This window comes from Danio rerio, chromosome 5, assembly GCF_052040795.2.
Source record: "Danio rerio strain M-AB ecotype USA chromosome 5, GRCz13ab, whole genome shotgun sequence".
NCBI classification, from domain to species: Eukaryota; Metazoa; Chordata; class Actinopteri; order Cypriniformes; family Danionidae; genus Danio; species Danio rerio.
Genome location: NC_141025.1, coordinates 31,995,996 through 32,014,265, shown reverse-complemented (window position 1 = coordinate 32,014,265; position 18,270 = coordinate 31,995,996). Strand labels below are relative to the sequence as shown.

Sequence of the window (18,270 nt, the reverse complement as noted above, 5' to 3'; positions counted from 1 at the left end):
ATCACCAGTAACGTGCCTTGTTTAGCCCAAAGGTTTGCAACCTACAAAGTTTGTAACATACAAAAACGTAAAAAAGCTTTTGTGTGTTGTTTTCTTTGTTTGCTCATTACTAAACCCGTACACAGCACAAAAGTCCAGCATCTTCAGATTGACGTTAGTCTCGACAAGTGCAGTTGAATGACTCTTGTCCTAGGACAAAACTCTGCAAACGTGCAAATGTGGCAGCGCTACTGACGCATACTAAGGGTCCATATGCGATATCTAGTGTATCGATGAACAAATGCATTTGGTTGTCCAGTGTAATGGTGTCAAAATAAATTAATAAAATAAATAAATACCTCACGATAAAGTGAAAAAGGGACAATCCCAACATCCGTCTTGTCAAACTTAAATATGACAATATATCCCAATAATAAGTTCGTTCACCCAAAACTATCTTTGATTCATTTATGATCTTGTTTTTCCTTTATCTGTAAACATGACATACTGAACAAATGTGGGGGACTAATAGTATGTTTACCCCTATACTACAGTAAAACAGTTCATCCAGCACCATCTATCAGCATGTGTGCTTCTCACCTGTACTGCTCCTGCTGATAGAGGTCAGAGACGATGGCCAGCAGGCGACTGATGAAGGAGTCACTGGCCTGAGAGGAGGAGCCGGGTACAGAAGCCTGAGCAGCCAAAACAGAGCAGCGCCTCTCCGTCTCCACCAGTTTCTGCTGCATCTTCACATACTCTTGCCTCAGCAGAGCAAGGTGCTTCTGCAGTTTCTGCACCTCCTCTGTGCGCATGATGGACAAACAGTGGCAAAGAGAGCAGTGGAGCGAAAGGAATGAAGGAAAATAAGGGCACGTGAAAAGAAAAGTGATGGGCAAAGCAAAAGGGAAGAGGAAATGCGATTACATTTACTCAAAGAACAGAGAGAAGAGGCAAAAATACAGGCATGTCATGTAAAACCGCTGACACAGACAGACTTCCTGAGTATGCTCACAGCAAGAGAAGTGATCCTATGACATATGAGCAAAGCTTTTTCCACATTACAAAAAGTAAAAACACTTTCAACGTCCTCCGATTCATCAGAACCACAAGCGCTCCCTCTGGATCGCTCAAACTTCAAAATAACAACTTCAAACTGGCCATCTTCAGTGTGCTAATTGCATGGGATCTGTTATTAGAGGATTTCACAGCTTAGCCTACATTCCAACACGGCCACTTCCTTCCTCTTTTCCCTGAATTTATTTCTGTGGCTCTCTCTCCAGAAGGCAGCGGCTACACTTTGCTCCATATATGCTCAGTTGTCGAGGGAGCAGATCTGGAAATGTCTTACTATTTGACATCAAGAAACGCTTCAAATGCTGCTAATTACAAAACAGCAAGCCGATCTACACCTGGTATATATTGTTATAAAGGAGTAATTACAACTTTCACCATATCCTACTCACCCTCAAATGCTTCTAAACCTTTTATTTCTCTTTTAATTGACCACAAAACAAGACATAAACAGCAAAAATCAGTCCAAAGCACTTGGAATATGTGTAAAAAAAAATTCAAATGCCTTTATTCGCATGGCTAATCCTTAAAAACCCTACACGTTTACTCTGACGAAGGCAGCTCTTTGCCGAAAAGCGTAGGTTTTTTAAGTATTAGCCATGTAAATAAAGCCTTTTTAATTTTTTTTCCCACATTTTTCGAGTGCCTTGGACTTATTTTTGCTGTTTATTTTGATGAATCCCTTACCCAAAGAGCACCGACAGATAATTTAAGCTACCCCTGAGCACTTTTTGTTTTGGTTCTGTATTTTTATACAAAACAAGACATTTTTAAGAATGTTGGAAAACTGTAACTAGTATTGTTTACTATAATGATGAATACTATTGGTGTAAAAAGAAATGGCTACCTAATTTCTACAATATACCTTCTACAAAATATCTTCCTTTGGGATCAACATGAGGAAACTCACGCAGGTTTGGAACAAGTGGAAGACAAATATATGAGTAGATTTCATTTTTGGTGAATTTTCCTTTTAAAGTTTTGTTAAAAGTAAAGTCTAGACGCAGCATTAAAGCCTGTGTGTGGTGTAAGCAAAGGATTAGCATACTTTCAGTTTAATATGTGAGCCATTTGCCTTTAGCCTAGATTCAAGAATCCAGTTTCCCGAGCAATCAACAACTTGAGTCCTCCAAATAGGTCCCATAAAGTATTTAAAAAGCTCATGAGCCAATCAGCTGACAGGAAACACTGTGGAACAATAATATGCTTGCATCACCCAAAAGCAGGAATTATATAATGATTTTAGGTGAATAATAATAATAAAAGAATCCTGAAAATGTCTAAACGATACAGCATAATCGGCTCCATTAGTTTACCACCACAGAAAGATGTACAGCTTTGACAACATGATAAACAATAATTAACCGTGTAAGCGCATGACTGTTTTGTCGTTCAGGTAAAATTGTGGTACTCTTTTGTCTTCTAAAACGATGTTTTAAAGAAGTGTCCTTTAAATTTATTGTGACTTTACAGCCTGTTATAGGAAGATAAAGGAGGAGGATGTCACATGTGAACTGATAAATGTAACGGTCACAACCGCTTACTGTGCGGTGTTTTACAGTGAACATATACAAATATGAAAACAAACAGCACAGGTATATAGTATTTGCTCACAAAAACATAATTTATTAACTTTACTTCCATTTACATACAATTTAAACATTTTAAGACATCAGCGTGATACTCTGATTAAATAGTAATTTCAGCATCGCGAATTTCACATAACGTATGGCTGATGAAGACCAAAACAAAAGACTTAACAGGCAATTTACTGGTTTGAAATGACTTTGAAAGCAAAACCAAACTGAAAATACAGACCGACAGTGTTTTTAATCGACAATTTTCCTTATTAAATCATATCCCTGCAATAAATGCAACCGCAAACATCGTTAGAAATCGTATTTAGCTGATATTTCTTTACATGCGAGCTCAAATCACCCGGCGAATTATTACTACCACCGCCCAGCCCACCACCTGACTTGCCACCAGCTAGCAAGAAAAAAAGCCCTAAGAAAGCATCTATCCCGTTTGAGGGTTGTGCAATACTTATTGACAACTGGTTGTGCCGATAACAATTTAAGGTAGCATTATGCATGCCATTTGCGCAAATAAGTAACAGCTACAAGTGTTAAACAGAAAGGGCGTGAAAAATAAGAAAGAAACCATTCTCATACCTTCCGCCATGTTGGATCCGTGGCTCGTCGCCTAATATCGCGAGAGCGCGCAAGCTGGGAGGAAGGTTTTGATTTGGGAGGAGCGTGCGGGAACTGCTCAAGATGCTTTGCGTTTGTAAATGACAGATTTTAATAATCTTACGTTACCAACAATATCAACAAGCACATGGTGTCGTTAATATTGCTATTATCTAAGTATACAGCCAATCTGGTTCATCAAAATTGTTCTATGATGCCTTATTTGGCGAATATCCCCAAAACCCTTTCTAAAATAAGCTTTAGTGTGTTAATGTATTTAAAAACCTCAATATACCTATATGCGATCATTGTTGTTTCTTTGATTAATCTGTTTTCCTGGGATTGCTTTTAAATTCACTTTGTCCTAATTCGTGTTATTGTTAGAGGAAAAAATGTTTTCTGAAATTTTGTTCTATTAGAAATAAAAACTGGATAAGCAAGTGAAATAATTAAGTCAGGTAATGCAATGTAAAACCAAAAAGTTAACTCCAACCATTCGAGGAAACCAATAGCAAGAACCATTTTAGTTCAAAAACGAGTCCTCATGAGTACTGTGAACTTGATCCATTTGAGTAAACGAAGCGATTTGAGCACAGTAAAACCCAATAAATGAAGAGAACTCAAACCAACAGAGTACTGTAAAACCCAATAAGTTAAAGCAACTCAAATTATTTAAGGAAACCGGTTGCTATAAACCATTTGAGTTAATAAACTTATCTATACGAGTACTGTGAACTTACTCCATTATTTAATATTTTTAATTTAATGAGGTATTTAATTAACTCATAACCCTTAACAGAGTTCAAAACTCTTTTCAAATGAGTACAAATAACTCAGTAAACTGAGTTAACTACACTCATTTCATTTGATTAAGTTGACTGTTGGGTTTTAGTGTATACATCTACTGTAAATAAAAAAAAGTGTATAAAAACACCAACTATAACAACTAAAACCAAATAAGCCATAAAAATTACAAATAAGCTACTAAAACCACAAAAATACTGCTATAAAACTACTAAAATAGCAGGGTTTATGTTTCAGAATCATAGATACACTTCATCACCAGAGGTTTATCCAAAATGTACATTTTCATGAGAATATTTCTAATCAACAGCATACATTTATAGTTATGCTGATATAAATGAATGCATATGAATGTGTTTGTGGTAACACTGAACTGAACACAGACACCACACTCAAAGTATTGGAAAAAAATTATATTTTAGAAGAACTTACTAGAGGTGACAATTTCCATAACATGAAAAATATACATCGGTATTTTGTCTTTGTACATTAGGCAAAAGAAATGCAGTAGTCTGTCAGAGCCAGAATAAAATTAACCAGAGAACTAAAGATTGTGGGAAGAGAGTGGGACACAGGCATGCACACACACACACACACACACACACACACACACACACACACACATTCACACGCACACACACGCCTCTTCATAACAATTTTACTCAATCTCCCTTAAACACACATCTGAAATCCCAGAAAACGTCTGCAAGAAATCTACATTTAAAGCATGGCTAAGAAACCTATCAAAGAAACCACACAAAAGATGTCAAGCATGAAAAAACTGCTCTGATAAAGGGGAGAATCTTTACTAGAAATCTTACATGAATGTCCAATTTGAGATGTCCGCACAAAGTGGGCAAAGCAGAGTTATTGCTACACCAAAAGAATCCAGAATGCTGGTAAGAAGGTTATGAAGAAAAATAAACCTCACACATTCACACAAGCTTGAGAGGATGTTGAGCAGTTTTTAAATCACGTTCCTCCCTTTAGCTCCCATTTGATGCAGGGCATGTAATGAGCCAAGCGATTTAAATTGGAGGCACTTTTGAAAAAAAAAAAAAAAACAGGAAAGAAAAACTTAAAACATGCAGGAAAAAGAAGAAAATCACATCTGATGGGTTTCCTTGCCATTTCCTCCCCGCCTCAAATGGACAAAAAAAAAAAAAAAGCAAAGGTGAGAATCTGACACTCAGAAAGCAGTCATCCAAAGTAAGAGCAACCCCCCACCCACCCTATTTAAAAACCAAATCAGAGAAAGACCTTCATGACCCCTAATTCTTAAGAAAATGACCGTGCTTTACAGCTATTTTTACCTGAAGTGTCCCGAGTGAGAAAGCTGTCCAACATCACGTGCATGCTTTGAATCCTAACCATAGCTTACCCCTGCCTTCGCCACCTTAAACCGCATGGAGTGAGAATAGCCAAAGCAGACTTTTGTTCAAACCGACAGGCAGTCGCACCTGTGAGGTGGCAGGAGGGGGAGATGAACTAGACTCTTCGAGAAACTTTACATGATGTCACACTCTAACTACAGAACTGCTATTTTTATTTGGTACTAAGTCTTGCTGGATGGATAGGAACAAGTTATTATATATTATCCGGTTCTTATGTCTGTGCTATGTACACATCTTTACAATCTCTTCCTGAAAAGTTGTATCAGTTCATAAACTTGAAAAAAAAAAAAAGAAAAAAAAGAAGAAAAAAAAAGCGTAATTGTTTTGAAGTTGTATTTTTCTCTTTTTTGTTGGCACTTGCTTGGTGTGTTCTGTCAGCATCGGTGATGGCCTTATGTTCTATTGCAGCCTATTAATGCCAGTCTGTTACTGCCAACATTCAATGAAAACCAGTCCAGCAATAGGGTGGTAGAGTGCAAGAAAACAGTGCCATGTTGTTTCTCAACTGGAGACCTGTAAAAGACACCAACAGCGATATTAGAGAGGGTTCAAATGTCAGAACAATCACCACGTTTATTTCAATTGATTTCTCAAAACAAGCGACAGATACATTTCAGCTTCAGCTTAGATTTTATTCTCTAGAAACACAACTTAAAAGCACACGCTGGTTCAAAAGCCTAAAGCCATCAAAAGTTTGAAAAGAATCAACACTTCTATTCATCATGCATAAGATTAAACAAAAGTTACAGTAAAAAAGTTTTAAATCAATGCTGTTCTTTTAAACGCTTTTGAACAATTAGAAAGCTCCTATTGATCAGCTGATAATGATTACAAAATGTAGCCAATCGCAAAAACCAATCAAAATATGACAATGTAAAACACAAGAACCAGTTTCCATGATTGGAATGGAAGCTTTCCACAAGCAGACTAGCTTCTCGGCCCAATTTATGTGTAGCCTATGCGAATCATTTGGGGGGGGAACTAACCAACCAAGTTTTTGTTTGTTTTTGTTGTTAGTCACATATTGGATACAAGAAACAGAAACTAATAAAACTAAAAACATAGTCTTAAATAAAGTATTTCCACGTGCTTTTAGATGGAGCAGCAACACATAGTTCACTGAAAATTAATGCAAACAGCTGTCATATCAGTATAGGGTAATGAGCATCCTGATAGGAGTTCCCTATTGTAAATCAGTATATTAGAATGGATTTCGGAAAAATCATGTGACACTAAAAACAGGACTAATGGCTACTGAATATTCAGCTTTGCCAAACAATTTTAAAACAAATTAAAACAGAAAAGTTTTTTAACATACTTGATAGAATTTAACAACACTACTGGTTTGTGAGCTTTGATGAGCATACAAATAAACTGACCATCTATAAACAAGTCTTAAAAGATGACTACCACACTAAACATTTTTTGTGGTGAGATGCACTTAAAAAAAAAAAAAAAAAAGTTTTCTATTGGCAGTAAGCATATTGCATGCTTTTTACGCACCCTGCATTTGTCCAAAAGCAAACTTGCGCTCCAGCCTGAAGACCATTGATAGAGTGGTCGTCTAGCAACATAAAGAACATATCCAGCCTAGCGCACTGCTCTTTTCTCAAGTAAGCAAAAGGCAGTGTGGTGCACCTTGCGTTTACGGAACTGAAAAGCACATTTGGTGTGACCGGCCCCTAAAAGACTACCAATAAAAGGCTAAGCAGACAACAGAGCCACTGTTGTTACCTAATAATCTTTAGATCTGAACCTCTACTTTAAACAAGTTTCATGAACCTGTTCTAACAGGTTGACATTACCACAACAGATCTCTGCAAAGTCTGACAAAAAGTCCTGCTTGGAGAGGATTGGAGCTGTATAGGAAGGTGGGGCAGTATGGCAATTGTATGATTTTAATATTGTACAATTCAGCAAAAACTGTAATACTTTGACTATTTATATAGTGCGCAAACATATGCAGTTAACAACTTTAAAGTGTGTTTCCCCTTTTAAATATAAAAATAAGAAATAGTCACAGATTAAAAAAAACAATGAGTGTGAATAAACTTTTTCTTGGACGATGAATGTTCAGTTTGTTTCAGACATGTTGAGGAAATAAAAAAAAAAAAAAGTTCACAAGACATTGGCAGTCAAATAAGATGCCAAAAGTCCACTTGCTTACCCTGAAAATAGTGAAGCTACAAGCTGCTAGATGTATATCACTCGAAGGCAGTCTCTTGGCTCTTTCTTACACAGCGGGCAACTTTTCTTTTGAATTCACCATGTCTGTCTTCCCTCCACTCTTTCTGAAATGTTGAACAGATAAAAATGAATTAACACATGAAGTAAAGATCTTCTGCCAACATGCAATCATCTCTGGTTTTACAAGTTAACGTTATACTTACTGCTGCATCAACATTGGCAGGGGAGTCTCCATTGGGGTCTGCTAGCATAGAGATGACGCTAATCATGATGGTCTCTACAGTATGGATGGGGAGCCAGCGCTCTTCTGGTTTCTCATAGCCATATTTATCCTCCCCGGGTTCGTGCAATATCGAAATACAAACATCACCATTCTTGTCAACTGTGCAGAACAATACAGAGACAGGACATGAGATTTTAATGTGGAGATTATATACCACATTAACCATTTTTGTTTGCTGATGATGATCATTTAATTAACATGGTAATATTATATAAAGATAAGTATTGTGGCTGAAGGATTATTACATGACTATAATAGCTAGCAAATAATAAAATGTAAATGTTTCAGAAACATATAGAACTTAAAATGTCGTACAAAATAACAAAAAAAAAACTCATGTCATTATTAGCCTAATAAAGAGCATGTCAGTATTTAGGTTTGGCAGATTATTAGATATTTCCTAAGTGGATCAAAAATATCCACAATGCTGCAAATGGAATCAACAAACAAAAACCTGCATGCGGATGAATTTATAACGAAGTCTGTCAGTGTAAATTCGAAACAGTTTCCATATCAGCCAGAGATTCAAAAGGATTTATAAGAACAATTCATATTTGATTTTTTTTGGAAATCTGCAACCCATCCCTCCAACCAACAAAAAAAAAAAGTGTATTTATTCAACGATATTAAATGTATGGCTGACAAAATAGTAAAAAAAGTATAAATAATTAAAATATATTAAATATTTAAAAGACCCTAGGAGGCAAACTTACCATTTGGATGCCATATTTCTGTAATGAACTTCATTTTAGGAGGCCTGAGAGGATAGTCTTTGGGAAATGTAAGATGGGCTTTAAAGACACCACCCTCACTGTAAACAGAAAAATATAAAAGGCTTATAATACTGTGATTGAACAACCTTTAAATGAAAGGCAACAGCTTAAATTGATTCAGTATGGCATCACAACAAATACATAAACTTATTCAGTTAATTCCCATTGCATCATGGCTTAATACTACAACTGCACTGCTACCTGCCTGATACACTGTGTATTACCATGTAATAAAGCTTTGGCGCATTGTAGATTGTATAAGATCAAGAAATAAACTTGACCTGACCCATCTTAGATTGTGAGAATACCTATACTGTAGCTCTACACAAGTAAATAATGTCAATTTACATTTTGCATCATCTAATTCTTTAGCTGATTGATAATAATTTAATTTTGGTGAGGTGTCACACAACATGACATTTTATAAAACAACAAAAAGACTTACTAGAGTGTATCAGGAGGACCAATTATTAGTACTTCCCATCTGTAGAGGTCATTATCATCTATCAAACCGGCTGAGAAACCTTCCACAGGATTTTTATTCAGTTCTGTCAGGAAGAGACATCAAGGTACAAATTAGCCACTTTGTACAGAAAAGTGTTATAGATGTGACATTTGCAGTAAAAACGTAAAACAAATTCACAGAGAAAGTATGAGTTAATATTATATTGAAACATCGGTTTATATTTTACAAAACAACCAACCACAGTGTCATGGGCTCAGAAAATATCAATCTGTAAACATATTTTAAATGAGGAAAATAAACATGAGGTTTATGGATGTGATCATACTTTTGGCTATTTTGGTGAAAACTTTGGTTGACAATTGCATGGAACTACTCAAAGGGCAAATTGGGGCATTTCAGGGCAGTAGGTGCATTCATGCCTTCACATGAGTTCTAATAGTTAGACCTACATCTGGGCAACATTTCAGACAAGAAATGACCAATTTGCCTGTCTGTTATCAGATCAGCTGAGCGACTCTTTAGTCACAGAACGCCTGTCTGTTTGTTCAGATACTCTGAACTTCTGTGTGTTTGCAAGGAGCACAACAGAATATCTGGAGGTTGACTGCATGACCACCTTGTAGTCATAAACAAGATGACAGTTGGGTTATCCAGTCATATGGATGTGTCATTTTTGCACATAAATCACTAAGACAGTCTGGCATTCATATGAAGAGTCTCTCTTCTGTCAAAGCCACCTTTTTACCACTATCTGATGGTTATTAAATGACTCAATTGTATTTTCAACAAACCTACTTCCAATATAAGAGTGCTGAAGTGTTATTATAGCAACACTAGGGCTGGGCCGATAAACTGTATTATATCAAATTGCGATGAAGTTTGTGTCAATAACAATGATAAGCTTTGGACTTTTTACTCTATATTGATCTAAGAGCCAATCACACAACAGAAATGTGCAACAACGAGAATCTAAAAGTGTGTTGATGTTAGAGATGTCCCAAAATTTTCTGGAATTGCTGGAATACTCTTTTAAATCTGGAAGCATTAACAACTGGTATCGCAATATACACCGTTATCATTCAATATGCAAAATAATTATCAAGATTGCAGTTTTGCCATATCGACCAGCCCTAAGCAACAATCACACAAATAGCATAAAGGGCTGTTCAAACCAAGAATGGATGACAGCCACCACTAGAAAGGTTTACCAACCCTTCAAATTCAATTAGAAGAGAGATGTTCACACAGCAGATTTAACAATAACACCACAGATATACAATATCATTGGAATCACTTTCAGAGAATTTCCTGTCAATGTATGATAAAAAGCTTGACAGGCAAAGAAAACCCACAAGTTAAAAAAACATGCGCATAAAGTGACATAACAGTAGTGCTTTTAATAACAGAACATTATCTGAAGGCAAAAAAAATACATAATTTATTTACTATCCTGCAGTCCATTCAACCAGTGTATGACTGACTTTCTTCAGCCAAGGTTTTGGGGAAGAGGAAACAACTCTTCATCTAATGCTAGTGAACAGGGTTCAACTAAACCATTTGGTAGTTGAATTAAATTTTCAGGTAAAATGCAGTGAGCGTTAGTTAAAAAAAAGGAACAGAAAAGATATTAACTTACTTAATCAAATTTAGTTTTTAAATATTTAGAAATTAAACACTCATTTTCTCTAGAAAAGCCAACCTCTCTCCCAGGACAAAAAGTAAACAAAATGATGAAACAGTATGCAAAGATAAAACAGTAAATCAAATGACCTTAACTTTCTGTAAACAAGTTCAACTTAAGTTAGCGAGATAATGTAGCGTACTATACAAACAATAATAATAAATAATAAAAAAAAACACTCAGCAAACTAACATGTCTAAAACAACTCTGCAGTTGTACTATGCTGTTGCTTGCTACCAAATTAAGGGTCCCTGGCAATACTTTCAATTGACTTTTTAGCAAGACACTCATCACTCAATTGTGCTCACTAATTTGTCTAGTAAGACTGTCACAAAAACGCAGTCACGTGTTTGCTCTGGACGGGAAATGAATGAATAAAAAATATACAAATATATTTTCATATTGCAGCCTCTTGTGATTAGCAAATCGCAACGTTTCAAATGGTGACTGCAATTAGATTTCGATTAAACGCACAGCTCTAGTAGATGCTGCAATGTTTTCACCCAAAACCTTAATTTTTTTTCAACTTAAAGTCTCAAAACATGTTTAATAGTTTGGGGTGGGTAAAAAATTAAAGGTAATTTTTGAGTGATTTATAAAAAACCTCTCTACACATGGCATTAACATCACACAAGTTGTGCCCGCATTTTCCTGGCCCGTATCTTTTACGGGCCAACATTAATGAATGTTGTGAGGCTTTTGTTCTCACGAAGGGTTCACTGAGTTTAGATCAAGGCTGATGAGTTCACCATGCTGGTTCTTCTGAAAGGAGACAACCAAAACAGCCCCTGACCCCCTGAATCAGTCAATCAAGCGCAGGGCCTCTGCAGAACCTGACGCCATGACAGGCCCGGGGTGCCGCTCACCCTGCGACCCTTGGAAAGAAACAAGCGAGTTGCTTTTATGTGTGTGTAAGATGAGTAATTTGGGGGGATGGGGTTGCTTGAGCTGTCTGTGGCAAAGAGACAGCTGTCATGTAGCAGATCTGTTGTTTTGCTTTTTAATTGATCTCATCAGACCCCCAAACTCAGGTAATCTGCCTAGTTTGACCCCTATAACTAACTCACTTCACTGGCTGCACTGCGCAAATGGGGCCCAGTGGAGAAATCCTCCTCTGGTTGAGCTCAGTAAAGCTGACACTCGCGGATCATATTGCTCAGTGTGTGTGTGTGCTGGGCATAGAACAATAGGAAACACTCATAACGACTCTAATAAGAGCCAATTTCCCGCACAGGTCTATGGTGACAGAGACTATGGGTCTCCAGTTCTCGCTGTACCGGTGAGCTGGTGATCAAACAGCAGCCATCAATTTGTTAGCTTTAGCCTGCTAGCCAGCCTAGAAAAACAAAGGGATTTGATCAACCCGATGCGGGGTAATGGCACACAATATACGGCTTATAAATCTCACCTTTAAACCGTGCGATAATACTATTGGTTTGACGGACAACGATAAGACAGTGAGCAGAAATTGGACCAATGACAGACTTTTCCTCCATTTATAAGATGACTGGTTCTCTTGCGGAAACTGCGTCCGGACACAGATGTCAAAACACGGGGGTAGCCGATCGAGAGCGGCCCCGCCGGTGTGATACGGAAAAAAAGTGACTGACACTTATGTTGACATGAATAAACCGAATAACACTAAACAAACGTGCGCGTATTGTTTTTTTAATTATGTTAGAAAAACTCTCATGTTGATATTTTAGCAAGAGTAGTACAAAACTAGCATTTTAAAATAACAAAAGACGACGGGGCTTGCCTTTAGCCGGCTATTTTAGCTGCTAACATGCTAACTAATGCTGTATGATAAACACAGCGCTTGTTAGCGGCTAAACTAGCGGCTAACGGCTAAAATGCTCCGTCTCGGGTGTACTGGCAGGCTAAAACGTTCACCGGTTTGTTAGCCTGCCTTCGCCAACAGCCTTCAAATATTACCTGCTAGCTGTCTCCTGAGTAACAGTGCTGACTGGGGCTCCGTCATGTTTTTATAAGTTATATTCTAGGTCGACAGACGTTCACCTCGACAAGGAGAAAAAATATGTTTGAATTTGCTTGCGCGTCTTCCCGTCTCTGTTCTAGTCCGTTTTGCTCAACATTCTGATGCGGTATGCGCATGCGCTCTGCTCTCCGCGAGGCCGCGGCGAGAGTGTGCTCCAGGGTACTTATGGGCGGAGGATTCGCGCATGTCAGAAACAAATATGCTTGTTTTTTAACAAACGGCGATGGCATTGACTGCGAGATTAATTATGTTATCACTTTAGTGACGTTGTAGGTGAGTCTAATCAATTGTCTCGTTATAGCAAAAATCTGTAATCATACATTTATTATTGCTTTTTCTTTTCGCAAGTGCCATTTTTATTAGAGAAAATTGATTGTTGAGGACAGTACAGTGTCATTCAACCACTAGGAGACAGTACAGCGTAATAATAAAAGTCAAAATGTGTGATAGAGGCGATCCTTATGAGAATCATCCACTTACACACAGCTCTCATAACCGTTCATGACACTTTAACGTCTTGGTTGTGTATTTCTTACTAGCGTGATAAAAACATTTTATTTGAAAACATTTTTTTTCGAAAGACGTCTCTTTTGCTCATCAGGACAAAAGTAAAATAAAAATAAAAACTTTGAAATGCAGTTTTTAGTTAAAAGAACTTCTCAATTTGACTTTCAAACAAAAGTCAATTGACTAATTCAAAGTCAATGCAGAAATATGAAGGTAAATCCGTTGCGAAACTCGAGAGCTTGCAAATGTAAATGTGAGCACTTGTGATAATAATATTTGTATGTGTAGGTTGAAATGTACACTTACAGCTCTGATGTGAACAGCTGAAATCCTCGATTTGCACACACACACAACAACCCACACACTTGTGTTTTAAATTGGAAGTTGCAGATTAATAGTTGTGTATTTGTAAAATGTCATTCACAAATACAAAGTGACAGACACACGTGTGCAAGGCAAATTTGATTGCATCTTTGCTCTACAACCACAGGTCGGCACTCACAACCTCTCAGATTCGTCAGTACAACTACAAATCTCCCGCGCTCTGACTTTTGCAACACATCTCCCGCGATCTCTGTAGCAGAACTCATCTGTGCACTCGCAGATGCAGAGGCGTGAGCAGCGCGGGGCGGGGGAGGGGCGGGGCAGGTGTAAAGCTGTTTGATTGGCTGAAGCCTGACCAATGAACAATGCCAGCAGCCAACAGGACTGAGGTGCAAAATAATAATTTCCCACGATTATTTCATTAGTTAGGGTTTATTTAAACTCTTTTCTGAAGAGATTCTTGTTAAAAATCATAAATTCTACTGTAATGTACATACCAGTAAAAGAGCAGCAAAGCCAGTTTATTGGCTACAGCCAGCCAATGAGATGGGGCGTTTCTGTTTGTCAGCACACAGGGCAGCTCACATTGTTGGAGGCCTCGAGCAATCAGAGGGTAAGTTATGATTTTTTAATAATTATCTATATGTTCAATACTGTTAGCTAAGCTAAGGACTGTGCTGGGTGCTTCTCTTGTTTGTTTCTTATATAAGAAAACAGTTATGAGTTATGTAGGAGTTGCTTTCTATCATGTTATATGGTTCTAAAGATACGATTCAACCCACATGAAATAAGAAGTTGTAATAGCATTTATAGTAAACAATATTGCGTTTTTGAACCATACTAACTATAATAAACTGTATTATACTGTATATTTTGCAGTATCTACAACTTTGTTAATGAATGCAACAGCACACTGTAGTATTAACTAGCATGAACTTTAATGAATTGAAGTATACTTTATATGTAAAACCTAATACATTTTAAAGCAGTTTCATTTCTTTCTAATTTATACATCTACATGCATTACATCTGATTTAGGTCCACAACTTGCATCCTTCAACATGATATGTGTGTTCAAAGGAAGAGCAACTAGGTGAGGGAGACAGTGTCCATCGCTCGGCAGAGGGTCCACTTTGAGCATCTCATCTGCAGGGTTAAGCAACATAAGCTGAACAGTCATCATCTCTCTCTATTACAGCGAGCATCAACCAGCTTTACACAATGGCTTGCTTTCTGACCATTAGTATAGGCTTGAGCAAAGGATTAAAGAGGAGATAACATTTGATGGGTAATGATGAAGTTGGATTTACCACCTCCATCTCATTATGAACAAGGAAAAACCCTGAAATATTTCAATACAAGTAACTAGACATTTGCACTGCACTTATTTGGACTGTAAATTTTATTTGACAAATTACATTCCCTTACAGAACAGGTGTCAAACTCAGTTCCTGGAGGGCTGCAGCTTTGCAAAGTTTAGTTCTAACCCTAATTAAACACACCTGATCAAACTAATTGAGTCCTTCAGGTTTGTTTGAAACTTTCACTTAAGTGTTTTGAAGCAGGGTTGCAACTAAAAACGTGCAGGGTTACGGCCCTTCAGGAACTGAGTTTGACACCCCTGCCTTACAGTAAAGTGTAAAAATACTACATTAAACAATTATCAAAATAAAAGTTGTGTGTGGGTGAGTGTCTGTTTTGTTCAAATCTGTAGTCATCTTGGCAGGTAAAAAGAGAAAATAAATGGTCGGCTTCCTCTTGAATGATCTGAATCATTTTGAAGTGTTTGTAGATGAGCTGGATCATCATGTCATCTTTAGCATAAATAACATCCTTTTCAAGCTATGCAGCTTCTCTGAGTTCCTCATCGACTTGAAACATCCTGATCTCTCCTGTCACTCCATCCTTACAGGAAACTGAGAAATAAAGGTAGTAACTTTCATAATTGAAAAAGTGATATAAAGGACACACTGTACACAAACATGTAAATAGATAGATGGATAGATAGATATGATGCAGGTTATAATAACAAAAACCGGTATGATCTGTAAGAAACTGAAACGCCTGGTGTTATTTTTAATTGCTATTAATGTGTGCGTGTGTGTAAATATACTTCAATTCATTAAAGTTCATGCTAGTTAATACTACAGTGTGCTGTTGCATTCATTAACAAAGTTGTAGATACTGCAAAATATACAGTATAATACAGTTTATTATAGTTAGTATGGTTCAAAAACGCAATATTGTTTACTATAAATGCTATTACAACTTCTTATTTCATGTGGGTTGAATCGTATCTTTAGAACCATATAACATGATAGAAAGCAACTCCTACATAACTCATAACTGTTTTCTTATATAAGAAACAAACAAGAGAAGCACCCAGCACAGTCCTTAGCTTAGCTAACAGTATTGAACATATAGATAATTATTAAAAAATCATAACTTACCCTCTGATTGCTCGAGGCCTCCAACAACGTGAGCTGCCCTGTGTGCTGACAAACAGAAACGCCCCATCTCATTGGCTGGCTGTAGCCAATAAACTGGCTTTGCTGCTCTTTTACTGGTATGTACATTACAGTAGAATTAATGATATTTAACAAGAATCTCTTCAGAAAAGAGTTTAAATAAACCCTAACTAATGAAATAATCGTGGGAAATTATTATTTTGCACCTCAGTCCTGTTGGCTGCTGGCATTGTTCATTGGTCAGGCTTCAGCCAATCAAACAGCTTTACACCTGCCCCGCCCCTCCCCCGCCCCGCGCTGCTCACGCCTCTGCATCTGCGAGTGCACAGATGAGTTCTGCTACAGAGATCGCGGGAGATGTGTTGCAAAAGTCAGAGCGCGGGAGATTTGTAGTTGTACTGACGAATCTGAGAGGTTGTGAGTGCCGACCTGTGGTTGTAGAGCAAAGATGCAATCAAATTTGCCTTGCACACGTGTGTCTGTCACTTTGTATTTGTGAATGACATTTTACAAATACACAACTATTAATCTGCAACTTCCAATTTAAAACACAAGTGTGTGGGTTGTTGTGTGTGTGTGCAAATCGAGGATTTCAGCTGTTCACATCAGAGCTGTAAGTGTACATTTCAACCTACACATACAAATATTATTATCACAAGTGCTCACATTTACATTTGCAAGCTCTCGAGTTACGCAACTGATTTACCTTCATACAGAAATGTCTGCTGTTATTACTTGTTTCCAGTGTTGCATTATCTTTCAGGGATCAATCTGATAGGCTGATTTGCTGCTGAATATATTTTTTTTCTGATTGTTATCAATGTTCATTTATTTTTATGGAAACAGTCGTATATTAAGAGTACAAGAGTAAGAGCACAATTCAAATCATTTTCACAGATACATTAAATTGATTACATGTGACAGTAAATATATTTAGGTTTCAAAACATTATACTTCAGTTCAATTGTGTGTGTGTGTGTGTGTGTGTGTGTGTGTGCGTGTGTGTGTGTGTGTGTATGTGTGTGTGTGTGTTTTTAAGTTAAAATATCCACTAAAATTAGCAGAAACATTTAGTTCTGAACTGATAAAATGAGGACCAGTAGTAATGATTGAAGACCAAAATAATTCAAGAAGACTGGAGTGACAATGTTTCGAATTACAGAAATAAATACAATTTCTTACATTTTACATCAATTACATTATCAATGAACAGAAAAGACTTTCAAAAACCCTGACAAATCATAATATCCCCAAATATCTGACCTGCAGTGTACATCTTGTCAGAGAAACTGCACAATAAAGACCTTAAACATGATTTTTTTTTGTCTTATTTAGTCTTTACTGTGGTTGAATACCGCTGTACTTTCAATGACAACAACTTTCAACTAAATATAAATGGCTTGCAAATGATATTATGTTCTGAATAGTGACTCTAATTTAATTTCAGTTTATTATGTGTCTAACTTCTTGTTTATTTCATCAAAATCCATAAACTTTGTTATTATGGCAACCCACATCAAATAATAATTTATAGTGCATGCAACAACACACATGCAAAACATTTAATCATTATTTGAAATACACGAAAGACATGATGACAGGTCAGTGGTTTTAGGTAAAAATTTTACATATTGTGTATATGTAGATTCATTCATTCATTCATTCATTCATTCATTCATTCATTCATTCATTCATTCATTCATTCATTCATTCATTTATTCATTCATTCGTTCATTCGTTCGTTCGTTCATTTATTCATTCATTCATTCATTCATTCATTCATTTTCCTTCAGCTTAGTCCCATTATCCATCAGCAGAATGAACCGCCAACTTATCCAGCATATTTTTACACAGCGGATGCTCTTCAAGCTGCAAATTAGTACTGGGAAATATCCATTCACACAGATACACCACGGCCAATTTAGCTTCTTCAATTCACGTACACGCCTTAGGACTGTGAGGGAAACTGAAGCACCTGGAGGAAACCCATGCCAACACAGGTAGAACATGCAAACTCCACACAGAAATGCCCACTGACCCAGTCGGGACTCAAACCAGCAAGTTTGCTGTGAGGTGACAGTGCTAACCACTAAGCCATCGTGTCGCCCATTTTAAATACTGTAAAATATATTTTACGTG

The 18,270-nt window shown here is 37.0% G+C and overlaps 2 protein-coding genes across 3 annotated transcripts in view; both read right to left on the bottom strand.

Annotated features, from left to right (window-relative positions):
- Positions 1-3,260, bottom strand: part of ankfy1 (ankyrin repeat and FYVE domain containing 1) — a 34,947-nt gene extending 31,687 nt beyond the window's left edge. Inside the window, 2 exon segments of the mRNA NM_001102672.2 lie at positions 580-784; positions 3,228-3,260. Coding sequence (NP_001096142.2) covers positions 580-784; positions 3,228-3,237 — 215 coding nt within the window. The 5' untranslated portion in view covers positions 3,238-3,260.
- A 1,186-nt stretch (positions 3,261-4,446) lies between these two features.
- ube2g1a (ubiquitin-conjugating enzyme E2G 1a (UBC7 homolog, yeast)) lies at positions 4,447-12,970 on the bottom strand. Of its 2 annotated transcripts, none has more exon segments than NM_199863.1 (6): positions 4,447-5,956; positions 7,611-7,734; positions 7,834-8,012; positions 8,627-8,724; positions 9,132-9,234; positions 12,769-12,932. In NM_199863.1, coding segments are annotated over 5 exon segments (513 nt in total). In that variant the 5' UTR covers positions 12,815-12,932; the 3' UTR covers positions 4,447-5,956; positions 7,611-7,647.
- Positions 12,971-18,270: the final 5,300 nt, after the last annotated feature.